Source organism: Hyla sarda, chromosome 3, assembly GCF_029499605.1.
Source record: "Hyla sarda isolate aHylSar1 chromosome 3, aHylSar1.hap1, whole genome shotgun sequence".
Lineage (NCBI taxonomy): Eukaryota > Metazoa > Chordata > Amphibia > Anura > Hylidae > Hyla > Hyla sarda.
In genome coordinates this window covers 436068872-436092811 of record NC_079191.1, presented here as the reverse complement: position 1 = coordinate 436092811, position 23940 = coordinate 436068872, and the positions used below count along the sequence as shown (strand labels likewise).

The 23940-nt window shown below is 43.9% G+C and overlaps 1 protein-coding gene across 2 annotated transcripts in view; it reads right to left on the bottom strand.

The window, feature by feature from the left end:
• The window catches only part of ALK (ALK receptor tyrosine kinase), a 1017868-nt gene that overhangs the window by 86296 nt on the left and 907632 nt on the right, over positions 1 to 23940 (bottom strand). For both annotated transcript variants that reach the window (XM_056568555.1, XM_056568556.1), the window contains 5 exons: positions 21786 to 21968; positions 13675 to 13773; positions 12952 to 13104; positions 10244 to 10357; positions 6892 to 7078 (listed from right to left, as the gene is read on the bottom strand). In XM_056568555.1, the coding sequence (XP_056424530.1) occupies positions 6892 to 7078; positions 10244 to 10357; positions 12952 to 13104; positions 13675 to 13773; positions 21786 to 21968 (736 nt within the window). The remainder of the gene's footprint in view (positions 1 to 6891; positions 7079 to 10243; positions 10358 to 12951; positions 13105 to 13674; positions 13774 to 21785; positions 21969 to 23940) is intronic.

The following is a 23940-nucleotide window of genomic DNA, read 5'->3' as shown; positions in this document are numbered from 1 at the left end:
TAAGAGAGAATTTTGGGTCTCTTTCCATATGGTGGAAAGATCACGAGTTATTTCATCCACAGCGGGCAAACCAGAGGGCAAGGGAGTAGGGAGGGGGGGGGGAGAGGGTGACGGCCGTACACCACGAAAAATGGGGATTTGGAGGAAGATTCAGAGACTCTGAAGTTATACGAGAATTCGGCCCATGGTAGAAGATCTGCCCAGTCATCCTGGCGGGAGGAAACAAAATGCCGTAAATAGTCACCCAGGACCTGGTTAATTCTTTCTACTTGCCCATTGGATTGAGGATGATAAGCAGAAGAGAAGTTTAATTTAATCTTGAGTTGTTTACAGAGAGCCCTCCAGAATTTAGACACGAATTGGACGCCTCTATCCGAGACGATCTGCGTGGGCAAACCGTGAAGACAAAAAATGTGTACAAAAAATTGTTTTGCCAACTGAGGCGCTGAAGGAAGACCAGGAAGAGGAATAAAATGTGTCATCTTGGAAAATCGATCAACGACCACCCAAACAACGGTGTTGCCACGGGATGGGGGTAAATCTGTAATAAAGTCCATACCAATCAGAGACCAAGGCTGTTCGGGGACAGGCAGAGGATGAAGTAGACCAGCAGGCTTCTGGCGAGGAGTCTTATCCCGGGCACAGACAGTACAGGCCCGCACAAAATCAACAACATCCGTCTCCAGAGTCGGCCACCAATAGAAACGAGAGATGAGTTGCAAGGATTTTTTGATGCCCGCATGGCCTGCGAGGTGGGAGGAGTGACCCCATTTGAGGATTCCGAGGCGTTGGCGTGGAGAAACGAAGGTCTTCCCTGGAGGAGTTTGCCTGATGGAGGCTGGAGAAGTGGAGATCAGGCAGTCAGGAGGAATGATGTGTTGCGGAGAGAGCTCTACTTCCGAGGCATCCGAGGAATGAGAGAGAGCATCGGCCCTAATGTTCTTGTCGGCAGGGCGAAAGTGAATTTCAAAATTAAAACGGGCAAAGAACAGAGACCACCTGGCCTGGCGAGGATTCAGCCGTTGGGCAGACTGGAGATAGGAGAGATTCTTGTGATCGGTGTAAATGATAACTGGAAATTTTGATCCCTCCAGCAGATGCCTCCATTCCTCAAGTGCTAATTTAATGGCCAGTAGCTCTCGATCCCCGATGGAGTAGTTCCTCTCCGCCGGAGAGAAGGTCCTAGAAAAAAAACCACAAGTAACAGCATGCCCGGAAGAGTTTTTTTGTAGAAGGACCGCTCCAGCTCCCACTGAGGAGGCATCAACCTCCAATAGGAAGGGTTTAGATGGGTCAGGTCTGGAGAGGACGGGAGCAGAAGAAAAGGCAGACTTGAGCCGTTTAAAAGCGTCTTCCGCTTGAGGAGACCAGGACTTAGGATTGGCATTCTTCTTGGTTAAAGCCACGATAGGAGCCACAATGGTGGAAAAAATGCGGAATAAATTGTCTGTAATAATTGGCGAACCCCAAAAAACGTTGGATAGCATGGAGTCCGGAGGGGCGTGGCCAATCTAAGACGGCAGAGAGTTTATCTGGGTCCATTTGTAGTCCCTGGCCAGAGACCAAGTATCCTAGGAAAGGAAGAGATTGACATTCAAACAGACATTTCTCCATTTTGGCATAAAGTTGATTGTCTCGAAGTCTCTGAAGAACCATGCGGACATGCTGGCGGTGTTCTTCTAAGTTGGCAGAAAAAATAAGAATATCGTCCAGATACACAACAACACAGGAATATAAGAGATCACGAAAAATTTCATTAACAAAGTCTTGGAAGACGGCAGGGGCGTTGCACAGGCCAAAGGGCATGACCAAATACTCAAAGTGTCCATCTCTAGTGTTAAATGCAGTTTTCCATTCGTCCCCCTCCCTGATGCGGATGAGATTATAAGCGCCTCTTAAGTCCAGTTTGGTAAAGATGTGGGCACCTTGGAGGCGATCAAAGAGTTCAGAGATAAGAGGTAGAGGGTAGCGGTTCTTTACCGTGATTTTATTAAGTCCGCGGTAGTCAATACAAGGACGTAGGGAGCCATCTTTCTTGGACACAAAGAAAAATCCGGCTCCGGCAGGAGAGGAGGATTTGCGGATAAACCCCTTTTTTAAATTTTCCTGGATGTATTCAGACATAGCAAGAGTCTCTGGGGCGGACAGAGGATAAATTCTGCCCCGGGGTGGAGTAGTGCCCGGGAGGAGGTCAATAGGACAGTCATAAGGCCTGTGAGGAGGTAAAGTCTCAGCTTGTTTTTTGCAAAATACGTCAGCATAGTCCATATAGGCCTTAGGGAGACCGGTTACAGGGGGAACCACAGGATCACGGCAGGGAGTACTGGGAACCGGTTTAAGGCAGTCTTTGAAACAAGAGGTACCCCAGCTCTTGATCTCCCCTGTGGACCAATCAAGGGTTGGGGAATGGCGTTGAAGCCACGGTAGTCCAAGGAGAATTTCGGAGGTGCAATTGGGGAGGACCAAAAACTCAATTTTTTCATGATGAGGTCCGATGCACATAAGGAGGGGCTCCGTGCGGTAACGTATGGTACAGTCCAATCTTTCATTGTTAACGCAATTGATGTAGAGGGGTCTGGCGAGACTGGTCACCGGGATGTTGAACCTGTTGGTGAGAGAGGCCAAAATAAAATTTCCTGCAGATCCGGAATCCAAGAAGGCCATAGTAGAGAAGGAGAAGGTAGAGGCAGATATCCGCACAGGCACAGTAAGACGTGGAGAAGCAGAGTTGACATCAAGGACTGTCTCACTTTTGTGCGGAGTCTGCGTACGTCTTTCCAGGCGGGGAGGACGGATAGGACAATCCTTCAGGAAGTGTTCGGTACCGGCACAGTACAGGCAAAGATTCTCCATGCGGCGTCGTGTCCTCTCTTGAGGTGTCAAGCGAGACCGGTCAACTTGCATAGCCTCCACGGCGGGAGGCACAGGAACGGATTGCAGAGGACCAGAGGAGAGAGGAGCCGGGGAGAAAAAACGCCTAGAGTGAACAAAGTCCATATCCTGGCGGAGCTCCTGACGCCTTTCGGAAAAACGCATGTCAATGCGAGTGGCTAGATGAATGAGATCATGCAGGTTAGCAGGAATTTCTCGTGCGGCCAGAACATCTTTAATGTTGCTGGATAGGCCTTTTTTAAAGGTCGCGCAGAGGGCCTCATTATTCCAGGATAGTTCTGAAGCAAGAGTACGGAATTGTACGGCGTACTCGCCAACGGAAGAATTACCCTGGACCAGGTTCAGCAGGGCAGTCTCAGCAGAAGAGGCTCGGGCAGGTTCCTCAAAGACACTTCGAATTTCCGAGAAGGAGTGTACAGAGGCAGTGACCCAGAGCGGTGTGGCCCATGACAGAGCTTTCCCAGAGAGCAGGCTGACTACGAAAGCCACCTTAGACCTTTCAGTAGGAAACTGGTCCGACATCATCTCCAAGTGCAGGGAACATTGTGAAAGAAAGCCACGGCAAAACTTAGAGTCCCCATCAAATTTATCCGGCAAGGATAGTCGTAGGCTGGAAGCGGCCACTCGCTGCGGAGGAGGTGCAGGAGCTGGCGGAGGAGATGATTGCTGAAGCTGTGGTAGTAGCTGCTGTAGCATCACGGTCAGTTGAGACAGCTGGTGGCCTTGTTGCGCTATCTGTTGCGACTGCTGGGCGACCACCGTGGTGAGGTCGGCGACAACTGGCAGAGGAACTTCAGCGGGATCCATGGCCGGATCTACTGTCACGATGCCGGCTGGCAGGAGGTGGATCCTCTGTGCCAGAGAGGGATTGGCGTGGACCGTGCTAGTGGACCGGTTCTAAGTCACTACTGGTATTCACCAGAGCCCGCCGCAAAGCGGGATGGTCTTGCTGCGGCGGTAGTAACCAGGTCGTATCCACTAGCAACGGCTCAACCTCTCTGACTGCTGAAGATAGGCGCGGTACAAGGGAGTAGACAAAAGCAAGGTCGGACGTAGCAGAAGGTCGGGGCAGGCAGCAAGGATCGTAGTCAGGGGCAACGGCAGGAGGTCTGGAACACAGGCTAGGAACACACAAGGGAACGCTTTCACTAGGCACAAGGGCAACAAGATCCGGCGAGGGAATGCAGGGGAAGTGAGGTATACATAGGGAGTGCACAGGTGAACACACTAATTAGAACCACTGCGCCAATCAGTGGCGCAGTGGCCCTTTAAATCGCAGAGACCCGGCGCACGCGCGCCCTAGGGAGCGGGGCCGCGCGCGCCGGGACAGGACCGACGGAGAGCGAGTCAGGTACGGGAGCCGGGATGCGCATCGCGAGCGGGCGCCACCCGCATTGCGAATCGCATCCCGGCTGGAGGCGGTATCGCAGCGCACTCGGTCAGTGGAACTGACCGGGGCGCTGCCGTAGTGAGAATGTTGCGAGCGCTCCGGAGAGGAGCGGGGACCCGGAGCGCTCGGCGTAACAGACATGATGACATCACACAGTTCCTCCATATAGACATGATGACATCACACAGTTCCTCCATATAGACATGATGACATCACACAGTTCCTCCATATGGACATGTTGACATAACACAGTTGCTCCATATGGACATGATGACATCACACAGTTCCTCCATATGGACATGATGACATCACACAGTTCCTCCATATGGACATGATGACATCACACAGTTCCTCCATATGGACATGATGACATCACACAGTTCCTCCATATGGACATGATGACATCACACAGTTCCTCCATATGGACATGATGACATCACACAGTTCCTCCATATAGACATGATGACATCACACAGTTCCTCCATATGGACATGACGACATCACACAGTTCTTCTATATGGACATGATGACATCACACAGTTCCTCCATATAGACATGATGACATCACACAGTTCCTCCATATAGACATGATGACATCACACAGTTCCTCCATATGGACATGACGACATCACACAGTTCTTCTATATGGACATGATGACATCACACAGTTCCTCCATATAGACATGATGACATCACACAGTTCCTCCATATAGACATGATGACATCACAGTTCCTCCATATAGACATGATGACATCACACAGTTCCTCCATATATACATGATGACATCACACAGTTCCTCCATATGGACATGATGACATCACACAGTTCCTTCATATAGACATGATGACATCACAGTTCCTCCATATAGACATGATGACATCACACAGTTCCTCCATATATACATGATGACATCACACAGTTCCTCCATATAGACATGATGACATCACACAGTTCCTTCATATGGACATGATGACATCACACAGTTCCTCCATATAGACATGACGACATCACACAGTTCTTCCATATAGACATGATGACATCACACAGTTCCCCCATATAGACATGACGACATCACACAGTTCCTCCATATGGACATGATGGCATCACACAGTTCCTCCATATGGACATGATGACATCACACAGTTCCTCCATATGGTCATGACGACATCACACAGTTCCTCCATATGGACATGATGACATCACACAGTTCCTCCATATGGACATGATGACATCACACAGTTCCTCCATATGGACATGATGACATCACACAGTTCCTCCATATGGTCATGATGACATCACACAGTTCCTCCATATGGACATGATGACATCACACAGTTCCTCCATATGGACATGATGACATCACACAGTTCCTCCATATGGACATGATGACATCACACAGTTCCTCCATATGGACATGATGACATCACACAGTTCCTCCATATGGACATGATGACATCACACAGTTGCTGTAGATTTGTCGGATCCATGATGAGAATCTCCGGTTCCACCACATCCCAGCGGTGATCTATTGGATGAGATCTAGTGACTGTGGAGGCCATTGGAGTCCAATGACCTCATGTCCTGTAGAAGATGACATGTGGCATTGTCCTGCTGGAAGTATCATCAGAAGATGGGTCCACTGTGGTCATAAAGGGACGGACATGGTCAGTAACAATACTCAGGTAGGCTGCGGTGTTTATACCAGGATCAATAGGTACTAAGGGGCCCAAAGTGCCCTGAAAATGTCCCCCACCCCACCATTACACCCCCACCAGCCTGACCCGCTGATACAAGGCAGGAGGGATCCATGCTTTCATGTTGTTTACACCAAATTCTGACCCATCTGAATGTGACAGCTGGAATCAAGACCCATTAGACCAGACAACATTCTTCCAACTTCCGTTGCCCAGTTTTGGTGACCTGTGTGAATTGTAGCCTCAGTTCCCTGTTCTTCACTGACAGGAGTGACCCCCCCCGGTGTGGTCTTTGGCTGCTGTAGCCCATCTGCTTCAAGGTTTGAGGTGTTGTGCGGTCAGAGATGGTATTTTGTATACCTTGGGTTATTTCAGTTACTGTTGTCTTTTTGTCATCTCAAACCAGTCTGCTCGTTCTCCTCGGACACCAACAAGGCATTTTCCTCCACACAATGGTCACTCACTTCTCTTTTTTTGGGCCGTTCTCTGGAAACCCTATAGATGGCTGTGAGTGAAAATCCCATTAGATCAGCAGTCTGTGAAATCCTCAGACCGGGCCCGTCTGCCACCAACTACCATGTTACATTCACAGTCACCTAAATCCCCTTTCTTCCCCATTCCTGATGCTCCATTTGAACTTCATGTCCTTTACATCCTCATCCGTCAGTCACAGGCGCTTGTTTTTGGTACAGAACTGTTTAGGAGGCTGTGAACATCCAAAGAACTATTGACTATCTGAATCATCGCTGGAGTCCCCCTTTATGTTGATCTGCGGTTGATTTACCCGTCCTGTTACATAGTAATAAAATTTAAATCTCCCACCATGCTTTGCAGGAGACATAACTCACAGTATGTGCTGGGGTGTGACTGTAGTCGGGTGTATACGTTATATTATATAATCCTCTCTCTGTTACCTTATCAGGGAGATGTTCTTCCTTGGCACCTCCTTCAGGTCACCTATGGAGGTCACCTTGCCGGCAAAGCAATAGTTGGGGTTGTAATCTGTCATGATGGTGGACGTCCGCACTTTGCTCAGCTTGTAGTCTGGGCTTTGTAGTTCCATCTGTATGGCCTGCAGTTCTTGGTGCTTCCTCCGATATACTGGAGAAATAGAGAATACAAAATGCGTGAACAATGACGACACTCAATACCGATGTCTAAGGCCGGGTTCACACCACGTTTTTGCAGTACAGTTCCCGTATATGTTTTCAATTTGAAAACCGCACCGAACCGTATTCAAAACCGTATGCATTGACTCTCCATTGAAAACCGTATACAAAACGATGCATCAGGTTGTGTCTGTTTTTCATCCTGTACGGTTTTGTCTGTTTATTTCCCGTACCCAAAACCGTAGCCTACCACGCTTTTTGGTCCGGGTGAAAAACCGTATTAAACCGTATAATTATTTTTTTTTTTTTTACATGGGAGTCAATGGGAACCGTATGTGCGTAAGGTTCAATCCTGTTTTCACCATCCGGTTTTTTACTTTGCACACTTTTTTTTATTGGAATTTCAATCAAACAAGAGAAACTTTATTCATAATAGAGTGAAAAGTTAAAAACGTATATGTTTTTTTCTTAAAAAACGGATGCAACCGTATATAATTTTTCAAACTGTACATGTTTTGATACAGATTAGTCAGGTTTTTGATAAAAAAAACGGATTCCTCAAAACCTAATACGGGAACAGTACTACAAAAACGTGGTGTGAACCCAGCCTAATACAGTTATTCCCAACCGGGGTGCCAGCAGGCCCTGTCAGGGGTACCATCACGCTCCAGTGGGAAAGATGGTGCCGAAACCGCCCCCATTTTTTAAATGGAAGATGTTGCGGCTCCGATCCTCCTCCTGGCAATGTAGGCTCTGGCCTCAGGATTTTCCCTGGTCCCCCAGCAGACTGATAGGGAAGTGGGATGGAGCAGGTGCGGCACTGCTGAGCCTGGAGCCGGAACAACAGCACCCTGCTCAGCTTCAGGTACTGCTCCCCTCTACACCCCTCTGGCATCCAAGTACCCTCCTCTACACCCCTCTGTCACCAATGTACACTCTTCTACACCCCTCTGTCACCCATGTACCCTCCTCTACACCCCTCTGTCACCCATGTACACTCCTCTACACCCCTCTGTCACCAATGTACACTCCTCTACACCCCTCTGTCACCCATGTACACTCCTCTATACCCCTCTGTCACCAATGTACACTCCTCTATACCCTTCTGTCAACCAAGTACCCTCCTCTACACCCCTCTGTCATCCATGTACCCTACTCTACACCCCTCTGTCATCCATGTACACTCCTCTACACCCCTCTGTTACCCATGTACAATCCTCTACACCCCTCTGTACACCCCTCTGTCACCCATGTACACTCCTCTACACCCCTCTGTCATCCATGTACCCTGCTCAGCTTCATGTACTGCTCCCCTCTACACCCCTCTGTCACCCATGTACACTCCTCTACACCCCTCTGTCATCCATGTACCTTCCTCTACACCCTCTGTCATCCATGTACTTTCCTCTACACCCCTGTCATCCATATACCCTACTCTACACCCCTCTGTCATCCATATACCCTACTCTACACCCCTCTGTCATCCATATACCCTACTCTACACCCCTCTGTCATCCATGTACCTTCCTCTACACCCCTCTGTCACCAATGTATACTCCTTTACACCCCTCTGTCATCCATGTACCCTACTCTACACCCCTCTGTCACCCATGTACACTCCTCTACACCCCTCTGTCATCCATATACCCTACTCTACACCCCTCTGTCACCCATGTACACTCCTCTACACCCCTCTGTCACCCATGTACCCTACTCTACACCCCTCTGTCATCCATGTACACTCCTCTACACCCCTCTGTCACCCATGTACACTCCTCTACACCCCTCTGTCATCCATGTACCCTACTCTACACCCCTCTGTCATCCATGTACACTCCTCTACACCCCTCTGTCACCCATGTACACTCCTCTACACCCCTCTGTCATCCATATACCTTCCTCTACACCCTCTGTCATCCATATACCCTACTCTACACCCCTCTGTCATCCATGTACACTCCTCTACACCCCTCTGTCACCCATGTACACTCCTCTACACCCCTCTGTCATCCATATACCTTCCTCTACACCCTCTGTCATCCATATACCCTACTCTACACCCCTCTGTCATCCATGTACCTTCCTCTACACCCTCTGTCATCCATATACCCTACTCTACACCCCTCTGTCATCCATGTACCCTACTCTACACCCCTGTCATCCATATACCCTACTCTACACCCCTGTCATCCATGTATCTTCCTCTACACCCCTCTGTCATCTATGTACTTTCCTCTACACCCCTCTGTCATCCATGTACACTCCTCTACACCCCTCTGTCATCCATGTACCTTCCTCTACAACCCTCTGTCATCCATGTACCTTCCTCTACACCCCTCCGTCATCCATATACCCTACTCTACACCCCTCTGTCATCCATATACCCTACTCTACACCCCTCTGTCATCCATGTATCTTCCTCTACACGCCTCTGTCATCCATGTATCTTCCTCTACACCCCTCTGTCATCCATGTACTTTCCTCTACACCCCTCTGTCATCCGTGTACTTTCCTCTACACCCCTCTGTCATCCATGTACTTTCCTCTACACCCCTCTGTCATCCATGTACTTTCCTCTACACCCCTCTGTCATCCATGTACTTTCCTCTACACCCCTGTCACCCATGTACACTCCTCTATACCCCTCTGTCATCCATGTACACTCCTCTACACCCCTCTGTCATCCATATACCCTACTCTACACCCCTCTGTCATCCATATACCCTACTCTACACCCCTCTGTCATCCATATACCCTACTCTACACCCCTCTGTCATCCATATACCCTACTCTACACCCCTCTGTCATCCATGTACTTTCCTCTACACCCCTCTGTCATCCATATACCCTACTCTACACCCCTCTGTACACCCCTCTGTCACTCATGTACACTCCTCTACACCCCTCTGTCATCCATGTACACTCCTCTACAACCCTCTGTCACCCATGTACCCTCCTCTACAACCCTCTGTCACCCATGTACCCTCCTCTACAACCCTCTGTCACCCATGTACCCTCCTCTACCCTTTAGGATGTTTGCCTCTGTAGGTAGGACCCCCTGCAGGTAGGTAGCTTGACCCCAGTGTAACTGGGAGTTGTAGTTTTGCATAAGCTGGAAGCACACTGGTCGGGAAATACTAACAGTCGTCTAACTCACCGATCATGATACCAGAGAAGGCCAGGATGAGGGCAGCCACCAGCCCTGATGTCACGATGGATAACACCAGAGATAGAGGGAGATGAGTCTCCTGGGCCGACTGCATCTGATCGTCTGGAAAATAATTTTTTTTTAAATTTAACATTGTGCTGTATCCAAAATAATGAGAAAATCATCAAAATTACCCAATATTATTATGTTATCACATCTGTGTTACTTTGTTACTAGGTCAGTGTTTTACGAAGTTGTTCTTACTATTTGTGTTCGGAAGATTTAATCCTGTATTCAGTTTTCCACCAGACCATTTTTTTAAAACTTTTTGCCTTTCTGTGTTTTTTCCTCCTAGCCTTTTAAGAACCATAACTTTTATTTTTACATCCACAGAGCCATAAACATTATAAGATATGCTTAAATGGATATATTGTATTATGTTTAGCAAAGATCTGGAGGTATTAGTCTATGTATCACTTTATTATGCATCGTCAGCACTTTATATTGGGACATATATGTAAATGCCGGCACTTATTGTACTTTATATATTTATTTATTCAGAGCTCTGATGTCACTGTTTGTTATGCTACTATATCCGTGTTACTACAATACTATGTCAGTGTTACAGTATTTGTGTTAGTTTGTTACTATATCCATGTTAATACGTTACTATATCCATGTTAATACGTTACTATATCCATGTTACTATATCCATGTTAATACGTTACTATATCCATGTTAATACGTTACTATATCCATGTTACTATATCCATGTTAATACGTTACTATATCCATGTTAATGTTACTATATCTGTGTTACTACATTACTACGTCAGTGTTACAGTATTTGTGTTAGTATGTTACTATATCCATGTTAATACGTTACTATATCCATGTTAATACGTTACTATATCCATGTTACTATATCCATGTTAATACGTTACTATATCCATGTTAATGTTACTATATCTGTATTACTACATTACTACGTCAGTGTTACAGTATTTGTGTTAGTACGTTACTATATCCATGTTAATACGTTACTATATCCATGTTACTATATCCATGTTAATACGTTACTATATCCATGTTAATACGTTACTATATCCATGTTAATACGTTACTATATCCATGTTAATACGTTACTATATCCATGTTAATACGTTACTATATCCATGTTACTATATCCATGTTAATACGTTACTATATCCATGTTAATACGTTACTATATCTGTGTTATTACATTACTACGTCAGTGTTACAGTATTTGTGTTCGTATGTTATTGTATCCGTGTTACTACATTACTGTCAGTGTTACTGTATTTGTGTTACTACGTTACTATATGCGTGTTACTACGTTACTATGTCAGTGTTACAGTATTTGTGTTACTACGTTACTATGTCAGTGTTACAGTATTTGTGTTAGTATGTTACTATATCATTGTTACTACGTTACTATATCATTCTTACTAAATTACTATATCCATGTTACTACATTACTATATATCATTCTTACTACGTTACTATATCCATGTTAATACGTTACTATGTCAGTGTTACAGTATTTGTGTTAGTATGTTACTATATCCTTGTTACTACGTTACTATATCCATGTTAATACGTTACTATGTCAGTGTTACAGTATTTGTGTTACTATGTTACTATATCCATGTTACTACGTTACTATATCCATGTTAATACGTTACTATGTCAGTGTTACAGTATTTGTGTTACTATGTTACTATATCCATGTTAATACGTTACTATGTCAGTGTTACAGTATTTGTGTTAGTATGTTACTATATCCATGTTACTACGTTACTATATCCATGTTAATACGTTACTATATCCATGTTACTATATCCATGTTACTACGTTACTATATCCATGTTAATACGTTACTATATCCATGTTAATACGTTACTATGTCAGTGTTACAGTATTTGTGTTAGTATGTTACTATATCCTTGTTACTACGTTACTATATCCATGTTAATATGTTACTATGTCAGTGTTACAGTATTTGTGTTAGTATGTTACTATATCCTTGTTACTACGTTACTATATCCATGTTACTACGTTACTATATCCTTGTTACTACGTTACTATATCCATGTTAATATGTTACTATGTCAGTGTTACAGTATTTGTATTAGTATGTTACTATATCCTTGTTACTACGTTACTATATCCATGTTAATATGTTACTATGTCAGTGTTACAGTATTTGTGTTAGTATGTTACTATATCCTTGTTACTACGTTACTATATCCATGTTAATATGTTACTATGTCAGTGTTACAGTATTTGTGTTAGTATGTTACTATATCATTGTTACTACGTTACTATATCCATGTTAATACGTTACTATGTCAGTGTTACAGTATTTGTGTTAGTACGTTACTATATCCTTGTTACTACGTTACTATATCCATGTTAATACGTTACTATGTCAGAGTTACAGTATTTGTGTTAGTTTGTTACTATATCCTTGTTACTACGTTACTATATCCATGTTAATACGTTACTATGTCAGTGTTACAGTATTTGTGTTACTACGTTACTATATCCATGTTACTACGTTACTATATCCATGTTACAGTATTTGTGTTAGTATAATACTATATCTTTGTTACTATGTCAATGTTATTAGGTCTATGCTACCATCTTACCAGTAACAATAATACATTTCAATAGTACAATCCTTCTGTTCTTACCGATACAGGACACCCCGTCCTCGGCCAGCACCCGGCCCAGCTCACAGTGACACATCAGCTCCTGAGATTCTGGGTCCAGGTAACATTCGTCCATCTCACAATGGCTACAGTTCAGGTTCAGCTTTATCTCCACTTCTCCGTGGCTTTCAGTCACTAGGATTAAAAAACAATAAATGTATTAATTAATTCATAAAAAAGATTTAATGCCACTCAGAACTGCGGCAATGTCTGCAGCTCCTCTGTTCCTGTGCCTCTCTGACAACACTTCCTGTCACATGCTCTCGCAATTAAATGGGTACTTCTCCCCAAGACATCTTATCCCCTACCCAAAGTATAGGGGATAAGATGTCTGATCATGGGGGTCCAGCCGCTGGGGACCCCCGCAATCTCAGCTGCGGCACCCCAGACATCCAATGCATGGAGCAAACTTTGCTCCATGCCGGATGACTGGTTATGCGGGGCGAAGGTTCGTGACGTCACGGTCACGCCCCCTCCCATAGACTTGCATTGAGGGGGTGTGGCCATGTTGTCACGAGCGGACACGGCCGTGACGTTACGAGCCTCCTGCGCTGCACCCGACGCTCTAAACAAACGCGGGGTGCAGCAGGAAGTTCGTCAGTCATCTTATCCCCTATCCTTTGGGGGCAGAGTACCCCTTTAAGTTTTGTGCACTCCACGTGGATCCAAATCACCATCTGCATCAAGCAAGTGAAGAATAGTTACCTTTAAGAGGAGGGGTGTACAGAACCCCCAGGGGACTGATGTAGGAAACCCCATCCCAACCGTCCGCATCGGGGCTGTTGTCTTCTGCTGCGTTACCTCCTGCCGGGAGAAATGGGACAACTTTATACACTGCTCAAAAAAAATAAAGTGAACACTTAAACAACACAATGTGACTCCAAGTCACTGACACTTGTGTGAGATCCCACTGTCCACTCAGGAAGAACACTGATTGACAATCAATTTCCCATGGAACAGACAACAGGTGGAAATAAGGAAATTATGGGCAATTAGCAAGACACCCCCCAAATAAAGGAGTGGTTCTGCAGGTGGTGACCACAGACCACTTCTCAGTTCCTATGCTTCCTGGCTGATGTTTTGGTCACTTTTGAATGCTGGCGGTGCTTTCACTCTAGTGGTAGCATGAGACGGAGTCTAAAACCCCCACAAGTGGCTCAGGTAGTGCAGCTCATCCAGGATGGCACATCAATGCGAGCTGTGGCAAGAAGGTTTGCTGTGTCTGTCAGTGTAGTGTCCAGAGCATGGAGGCGCTTCCAGAAGACAGGCCAGTACATCAGGAGACATGGAGGAGGCCGTAGGAGGGCAACAACCCAGCAGCAGGACCGCTACCTCCGCCTTTGTGCAAGGAGGAGCAGGAGGAGCACTGCCAGAGCCCTGCAAAATGACCTCCAGCAGGCCACAAATGTGCATGTGTCCACTCAAACTGTCAGAAACAGACTCCATGAGGGTGGTATGAGGGCCCGACGTCCACAGGTGGGGGTTGTGCTTACAGCCCAACACCGTGCAGGACGTTTGGCATTTGACAGAGAACATCAAGATTGTCAAATTCGCCACTGGCGCCCTGTGCTCTTCACAGATGAAAGCAGGTTTACACTGAGCACATGTGACAGACGTGACAGAATCTGGAGACGTCATGGATAACGTTCTGCTGCCTGCAACATCCTCCAGGAAGACCGGTTTGGCGGGGGGGGTCAGTAATGGTGCAGGGTGGCATTTCTTTGGGGGCCGCACAGCCCTCCATGTGCTTGCCAGAGGTATCCTGACTGCCATTAGGTACCGAGATAAGATCCTCAGAACCCTTGTGAGACCATATGCTGGTGCGGTTGACCCTGGGTTCCTCCTAATACAAGACAATGCTAGACCTCATGTGGCTGGAGTGTGTCAGCAGTTCCTACAAGAGGAAGGCATTGATGCTATGGACTGGCCGCCCGTTCCCCTGAATCCGATTGAGCACATCTGGGACGTCTCGCTCCATCCACCACAGACTGTCCAGGAGTTGGCGGATGCTTTAGTCCAGGTCTGGGAGGCCATCCCTCAGGAGACCATCCTCCACCTCATCAGGAGCATGCCCAGGCATTGTAGGGAGGTCATACGGGCACGTGGAGGCCACACACACTACTGAGCCTCATTGGGACTTGTATTAAGGACATTACATAAAGTTGGATCAGCCTGTAGTGTGGTTTTCCCCTATGATTTTGAGTGTGACTCCATATCCAGACCTCCATGGGTTGATACATTTGATTTCCATTGATAATTTTTGGTGATTTTGTTGTCAGCGCATTCAACTATGTAAAGACGAAAGTATTTCATACGATTAGTTCATTCATTCAGATCTAGGATGTGTTATCGTAGTGGTCCCTTTATTTTTTTGAGCAGTGTATATTATTTATTTCATGGCTTAACCTGCAGATTTGGGGTATTTTAGATAATAAATATTTTCTCCCTTATTCCTGATCAGGGCCGATTGTGATCCAATCAGGTGCCTCGCCTCTACTCCTCCTCCTCCCCTCTCACAGCCTGACAAAGAATGAGAATTGTGACGATTTGCTACAATGTATCCAGTCTAAGCTAAACACATGAGAACAACAAATCTATGACTTTCCCCAGACTCCATGTACCTGCACTGATGCATTGTAAAAACAGGAAAAACATGTGCTGCTGGGTTTAGCTCTGAGAAAGAGAAAGTAGAGCCACAAGGGGCAAGCTCTTAAAGAAGCACTCCATGTTTTTATTTTTTTCGACCATATCATGCACACTCACCATTACTAGTCCTACAGCACCATCTGTTTTATTTCAGCACAGCCTCATCTATGTGTTGCATTACTGTAGCTGGGTCATGTGATCACCAGTCTGACCCACAGAAAATCACAGTTTAATGTGTCAGAAGAAGTGGTCAGACCTGGGTCAGCTGATTTCCTGTGAACTACAGGATGACATCATCACCTATCAGATCCCTCTGGCCAGCTCCCAGACCCTTCTCCTACAGTTCTATCTGTATACTGCTGCTATCTCTATGGGATCAGGATATATAGTAGGTATACACCTCCCCTCCAGCTCTATCTGTACATTGCTGTTATCTCTATGGAATCAGGATATATAGTAGTTATACACCGCCCCTCCAGCTCTTTCTCTATGGGATCAGGATGTATAGAAATTATATACCTCCCCTTCAGCTCTATCTGTATACTGCTGCTATCTCTATGGGATCAGGATATATAGTAGTTATACACCTCCCCTCCAGCTCTTTCTCTAAGGGATCAGGATATATAGAAATTATATACCTCCCCTTCAGCTCTATCTGTATACTGCTGCTATCTCTATGGGATCAGGATATATAGTAGTTATATAACTCCCCTCCACCAGCTCTATCCATATACTGCTGCTCCCTCTATGGGATCAGGATATTTTCAAAAAAATCATGGCACAAATTGTGCTATTTTACCACAATTGTGCAAGACACAGTAAAACGTCATGTGTAAAAAAAAACAAAAAAAGCAGAATAAACACAGCCCAAAGATTTTCATACAACATCTCAGCTGTAATTGCAGGTCAGATTTTTTTTCTCTAAAAAATGCACTTTTATTAGAAAAACACATCAAAACTGCAGATAATGTGAACTGACCCCAACCCACTTTTGAGTCTAATGAGTTCCCCTGAGTGACCTCCAGCACCAGCAGTCTAAATAAGATGACCAGGTGCAGTGATCAGACTCCCTCCACTCTCTGGGAATGGCAGGGAGCATTAAAGCTCCGCCCCTAGACATCTTATCCCCTATCCAAAGGATAGGGGATAAGATGTCAGATCGCCGGGGTCCCGCTGCTGGGGACCCCAGGGATCGCTGCTGCGGCACCCCACTATCATTACTGTGCAGAGCGAGATCGCTCTGCACGTAATGACGGGCAATACAGGGGCCTGAGCATCGTTACGTCACGGCTCCGCCCCTCGTGACGTCACGGCCCGCCCCCGTCAATAAAAGTCTATGGGAAGGGGGCGTGGCGGTCATCACGCCCCCTGCCATAGACTTGCATTAACGGGACGGGCCGTGATGTCACGAGGGGCGGAGCCGTGACGTAACGATGCTCCGGCCCCTGTATCGCCCGTCATTACGCACAGAGCGAACTCGCTCTGTGCTGTAATGATGGTGGGGTGCCGCAGCAGCGATCCCCAGGGTCCCCAGCAGCGGCACCCCGGCGATCTGACATCTTATCCCCTATCCTTTGGATAAGGGATAAGATGTCTAGGGGCGGAGTACCCCTTTAAGAAATCATTTCAGTGATGGAATTGCAAGCAGTATGTCTGCAAACTTATGCCTGCCACTTTAGCTAAAACAGGTAAGCACAAGTCATATACAAGAACCTCTACATTATTGTCTTATAATAGCCAATGCTGCACTATAGAAGCATTAAAAAAAAAAATTCCTAGAGTGCTTCTTTAAAGGGGTACTCCACTGCCCCAGCGTTCTCAACATTTTGTTTTGAATGCTGGGTGCGGGCTGCGGGGGTTGTGATGTCATGGCCACGCCCCTTGACGTCACGCCACCCACCCTCAATGCAAGTCTATGGGAGGGGGCGTGGCGGCTGCCACGCCCCCTCCCATAGACTTGCATTGAGGGGGCGTGACATCACAAGGGGCATGACCGTGACGCCACGACCCCCGCAGCCCGCACCCAGCCTTTCGGGATAACATTTTCAGAACGCTGGGGCAGTGGAGTACCCCTTTAAGTTAACCTGGGTCCCATGGTGTCTTAGAAACAGCAGAGGGATGATAAATGCGCGTCTCTCGTCAGGTTTTCCATGACCTCAGCACAGTGTCTGCGCTCCCATACCTGAGAGCGAAAAATGCTCCGGAAATTCCCGAGTGTGGAAATAAATCACTAAATAATGCAGAATAAGACAGGATAATGTTCTATAATACATTACTACAAATATAACGTCTTCAAGACTTTACACTGGTAATAAACCAAAGTCGTTTATCTCATCTGCCCCCGAATAAGTCACCTTTATATTCTGCAACTTTTACCAACTTCCAAGATACAGTAAATCACCGAATACAATGAACTGCTTACCTTATAGCATGTATATAAATGTACAACAATATACCAAATAGTGTCCAGGTTATACCGGCTGAGCAAAAATAATTATATACAGTATATACCAGCTGTACATATATAATTATATACAGTATATACCAGGTTATACCAGCTGTACATAAATATTATATACAGTATATACCAGGTTATACCAGCATGGTCCATATCACTATATACAGGAGATATATAACTTATACCAGCTGTACATATATAATTATATACAGTATATACCAGGTTATACCAGCATGGTCCATATCACTATATAGAGGAGATATATAACTTATACCAGCTGTACATATATATTATATACAGTATATACCAGGTTATACCAGCATGGTCCATATCACTATATACAGGAGATATATAACTTATACCAGCTGTACATATATAATTATATACAGTTTATACCCAGGTTATACCAGCATGGTCCATATCACTATATACAGGAGATATATAACTTATACCAGCTGTACATATATAATTATATACAGTATATACCAGGTTATACCAGCATGGTCCATATCACTATATACAGGAGATATATAACTTATACCAGCTGTACATATATATTATATACTGTATATACCAGGTTATACCAGCATGGTCCATATCACTATATACAGGAGATATATAACTTATACCAGCTGTACATATATATTATATACAGTATATACCAGGTTATACCAGCATGGTCCATATCCCTATATACAGGAGATATATAACTTATACCAGCTGTACATATATATTATATACAGTATATACCAGGTTATACCAGCATAGTCCATATCACTATATACAGGAGATATATAACTTATACCAGCTGTACATGTATATTATATACAGTATATACCAGGTTATACCAGCATGGTCCATATCACTATATACAGGAGATATATAACTTATACCAGCTGTACATATATATTATATACAGTATATACCAGGTTATACCAGCATGGGCCATATCACTATATACAGGAGATATATAACTTATACAACCTGTACATATATATTATATACAGTATATACCCAGGTTATACCAGCATGGTCCATATCACTATATACAGGAGATATATAACTTATACCAGCTGAGCAAAAATAATTATATACAGTATATACCAGGTTATACCAGCTGTACATATATATTATATACAGTATATACCCAGGTTATACCAGCATGGTCCATATCACTATATACAGGAGATATATAACTTATACCAGCTGTACATATATATTATATACAGTATATACCCAGGTTATACCAGCATGGTCCATATCACTATATACAGGAGATATATATCTTATACCAGCTGTACATATATATTATATACAGTATATACCAGGTTATACCAGCATGGTCCATATCACTATATACAGGAGATATATAAAACTTATACCAGCTGTACATATATAATTATATACAGTATATACCAGGTTATACCAGCATGGTCCATATCACTATATACAAGAGATATATTACTTATACCAGCTGTACATATATAATTATATACAGTATATACCCAGGTTATACCAGCATGGTCCATATCACTATATACAGGAGATATATAACTTATACCAGCTGTACATGTATAATTATATACAGTATATACTCAGGTTATACCAGCATGGTCCATATAACTATATACAGGAGATATATAACTTATACCAGCTGTACATATATATTATATACAGTATATACCCAGGTTATACCAGCATGGTCCATATCACTATATACAGGAGATATATAACTTATACCAGCTGTACATATATAATTATATACAGTATATACAGTTTATACCCAGGTTATACCAGCATGGTCCATATCACTATATACAGGAGATATATAACTTATACCAGCTGTACATATATAATTATATACAGTACATACCAGGTTATACCAGCATGGTCCATATCACTATATACAGGAGATATATAACTTATACCAGCTGTACATACGGTATATATTATATACAGTATATACCCAGTTTATACCAGCATGGTCCATATCACTATATACAGGAGATATATAACTTATACCAGCTGTACATATATATTATATACAGTATATACCCAGGTTATACCAGCATGGTCCATATCACTATATACAGGAGATATATAACTTATACCAGCTGTACATATATATTATATACAGTATATACCAGGTTATACCAGCATGGTCCATATCACTATATACAGGAGATATATAACTTATACCAGCTGTACATATATATTATACACAGTATATACCAGGTTATACCAGCATGGACCATATCACTATATACAGGATATATATACCTTATACCAGCTGTACATATATAATTATATACAGTATATACCAGGTTATACCAGCATGGTCCATATCACTATATACAGGAGATATATAACTTATACCAGCTGTACATATATATTATATACAGTATATACCCAGGTTATACCAGCATGGTCCATATCACTATATACAGGAGATATATAACTTATACCAGCTGTACATATATATTATATACAGTATATACCCAGGTTATACCAGCATGGTCCATATCACTATATACAGGAGATATATATAACTTATACCAGCTGTACATATATAATTATATACAGTATATACCAGGTTATACAGCATGGTCCATATCACTATATACAGGAGATATATAACTTATACCAGCTGAGCATAAATAATTATATACAGTATATACCCATGTTATACCAGCATGGTCCATATCACTATATACAGGAGATATATAATTTATACCAGCTGTACATATATATTATATACAGTATATACCCAGGTTATACCAGCATGGTCCATATCACTATATACAGGAGATATATAACTTATACCAGCTGAACATATATAATTATATACAGTATATACCAGGTTATACCAGCATGGTCTATATCACTATATACTGGAGATATATAACTTATACCAGCTGTGCATATATAATTATGTACATTATATATCCAGGTTATACCAGCATGGTCCATATCACTATATACAGGAGATATATAACTTATACCAGCTGTACATATAATTATATACAGTATATACCAGGTTATACCAGCATGGTCCATATCACTATATACAGGAGATATATAACTTATACCAGCTGTACATCTATATTATATACAGTATATACCAGGTTATACCAGCATGGTCCATATCACTATATACAGGAGATATATAACCTATACCAGCTGTACATATATATTATATACAGTATATACCCAGGTTGTACCAGCATGGTCCATATCACTATATACAGGAGATATATAACTTATACCAGCTGTACATATATATTATATACAGTATATACCAGGTTATACCAGTACGGCCCTTATCACTATATACAGGAGATATATAACTTATACCAGCTGTACATATATAATTATATACAGTATATACCAGGTTATACCAGCATGGTCCATATAACTATATACAGGAGATATATAACTTATACCAGCTGTACATATATAATTATATACAGTATATACCAGGTTATACCTGCATGGTCCATATCACTATATACAGGAGATATATAACTTATACCAGCTGTACATATATATTATATACAGTATATACCAGGTTATACCAGTACGGCCCTTATCACTATATACAGGAGATATATAACTTGTCCCAGATAATGATATACTCTGTATAATACATATGTTATTATTACATTGTCAGAAACAAATAAAATGACAAATAACATTAATATATGGTTCTTACCTATATATCCTCCGCCTCCCCCACCTGAGGAGCAGCCTCCTCCTCCACCTCCGAAGCCCCCTCTTGTTTCCCACCCCCACTTCTTGATGGCCTGTGGACAGGATTCCCCTCCAGTTCCGCCATCCAAAAGGGATTTTCCTGCCCAGGGAACTGATGTGCGATGGCTCCAGCCCCCTCCTCCTCCTACAGAGGGAAAACAGAAGGACAAGGGTCACAGATTTTATATTTTCATATGATATTCAGAGATTTGACAGTTCTTCTAACCTTTGTCCTAATGCTAACATAGAAAATGTCCACTAGGTGGAGCTGTAAAAACTTCCAAGTGCTTGAACTGAAGTGCAGTGTGCTGTATGATACTCCCTGAATAGCACACCATCAGGTCAGACAGGGTATTACAAGGATATGGTTTAAAGGGGTACTCCGGTGAAAAACTTTTTTTTTTTTTTTTAAACCAACTGGCGCCAGAAAGTTAAACAGATTTGTAAATTACTTCTAATAAAAAAATCTTAATCCTTCCTGTACTAATTAGCTGCTGAATACTACAGCGGAAATTATCTTTTCTTTTTGAAACACAGAACTGTCTGCTGACATCACGAGCATCAGTGCTCTCTGCTGACATCTCTGTCCATTTTATGAACAGTCCAGAGCAGCATATGTTTGCTATGGGAATTTCCTTTTACCATGGACAGTTCCTAAAAATGGAAAGAGAAGTCAGCAGAGAGCACTGTGCTCGTGATGTCAGCAGAGAGCTCTGTGTTTCAAACGGAAAAGAATTTCCTCTGTAGTATTCAGCAGCTAATAAGTACAGGAAGGATTAAGATTTTTTTAATAGAAGTAATTTACAAATCTGTTTAACTTTCTGGCACCAGTTGATTTAAAAAAAAAAAGTTTTTCAACGGAGTACCCCTTTAATAGCTTCAGTGTGAATGTGTCAGTGATGGAATCTATTTTAAAGGGGTACTCAGGTGGAAAACAATTTTTTTCTAATCAACTGGTGTAAATGACTTCCTTCTATTTAATAATTTTAATCCTTCCAGTACTTATCAGTTGCTGTATGCTCCAGAGAAAGTTGTGTAGTTCTTTTCTGTCTTACCACAGTGCTCTCTGCTGACACCTCTGTCCATGGCAGGAACTGTACAGAGCAGGAGAGGTTTGCTATGGGGATTTTTCTCCTGCTCTGGACAGTTCCTGACATGGACAGAGGTGTCAGCAGAGAGCACTGTGGTCAGACCGGAAAGAACTACACAACTTCCTCTGGAGCATACAGCAGGTGATTACCGTATTTTTCGCTGTATAAGACGCATTTTTTCTTCCCCAAAACTGGGGGGGAAAAGTCGGTGCGTCTTATACGGCGAATACAACCCTATCGCGGCGGTCCCTGCGGCCATCAACGGCTGGGACCCGCGGCTAATACAGGACATCACCGATCGCGGTGATGCCCTGTATTAACCCTTCAGACGCGGCGATCAAAGCGGACCGCCGCGTCTGAAGGGAAAGTGACACTAACCCGGCTGTTCAGTCGGGCTGTTCGGGGACCGCCGCGATTTCACCGCCTGACTGAATAGCCGGGTTAGTGCTTACAGGACACCGGGAGGGACCTTACCTGCCTCCTCGGTGTCTTCTCCGTTCAGGGATCCCCTGTATGGCCGGCGCTCTCCTTCCTCGTCATCGCGTACGTGCGTCACGTGCGTAACTACGTGATGGCGGCGACGGAGAGCGAGGATACCCGGCCGGCAGCAGAGACGTTCCGGAGCGACGGGGACACGGCGACAGCGAAGGAGCGACATCCAGGGCAGCGGTGACGGGTCCGGAGCGGCGGGGACACGTGAGTATTACCTCCTATGCAGTGGTCTTCAACCTGCGGACCTCCAGATGTTGCAAAACTACAACTACCAGCATGCCCGGACAGCCAACGGCTGTCCGGGCATGCTGGGAGTTGTAGTTTTGCAACATCTGGAGGTCCGCAGGTTGAAGACCACTATTGGGTTCAAAATCTAAATTTTTTTAGATTTTGCACCTATAAATTGGGTGCGTCTTATACGCCGGATGCGTCCTATAGGGCGAAAAATACGGTAGTTGTGGAAGGATTAAGATTTTTTTTTATAGAAGTAATTTACAAAGCTGTATAACTCTCTGGAGCCAAAAAAAAAGGTTT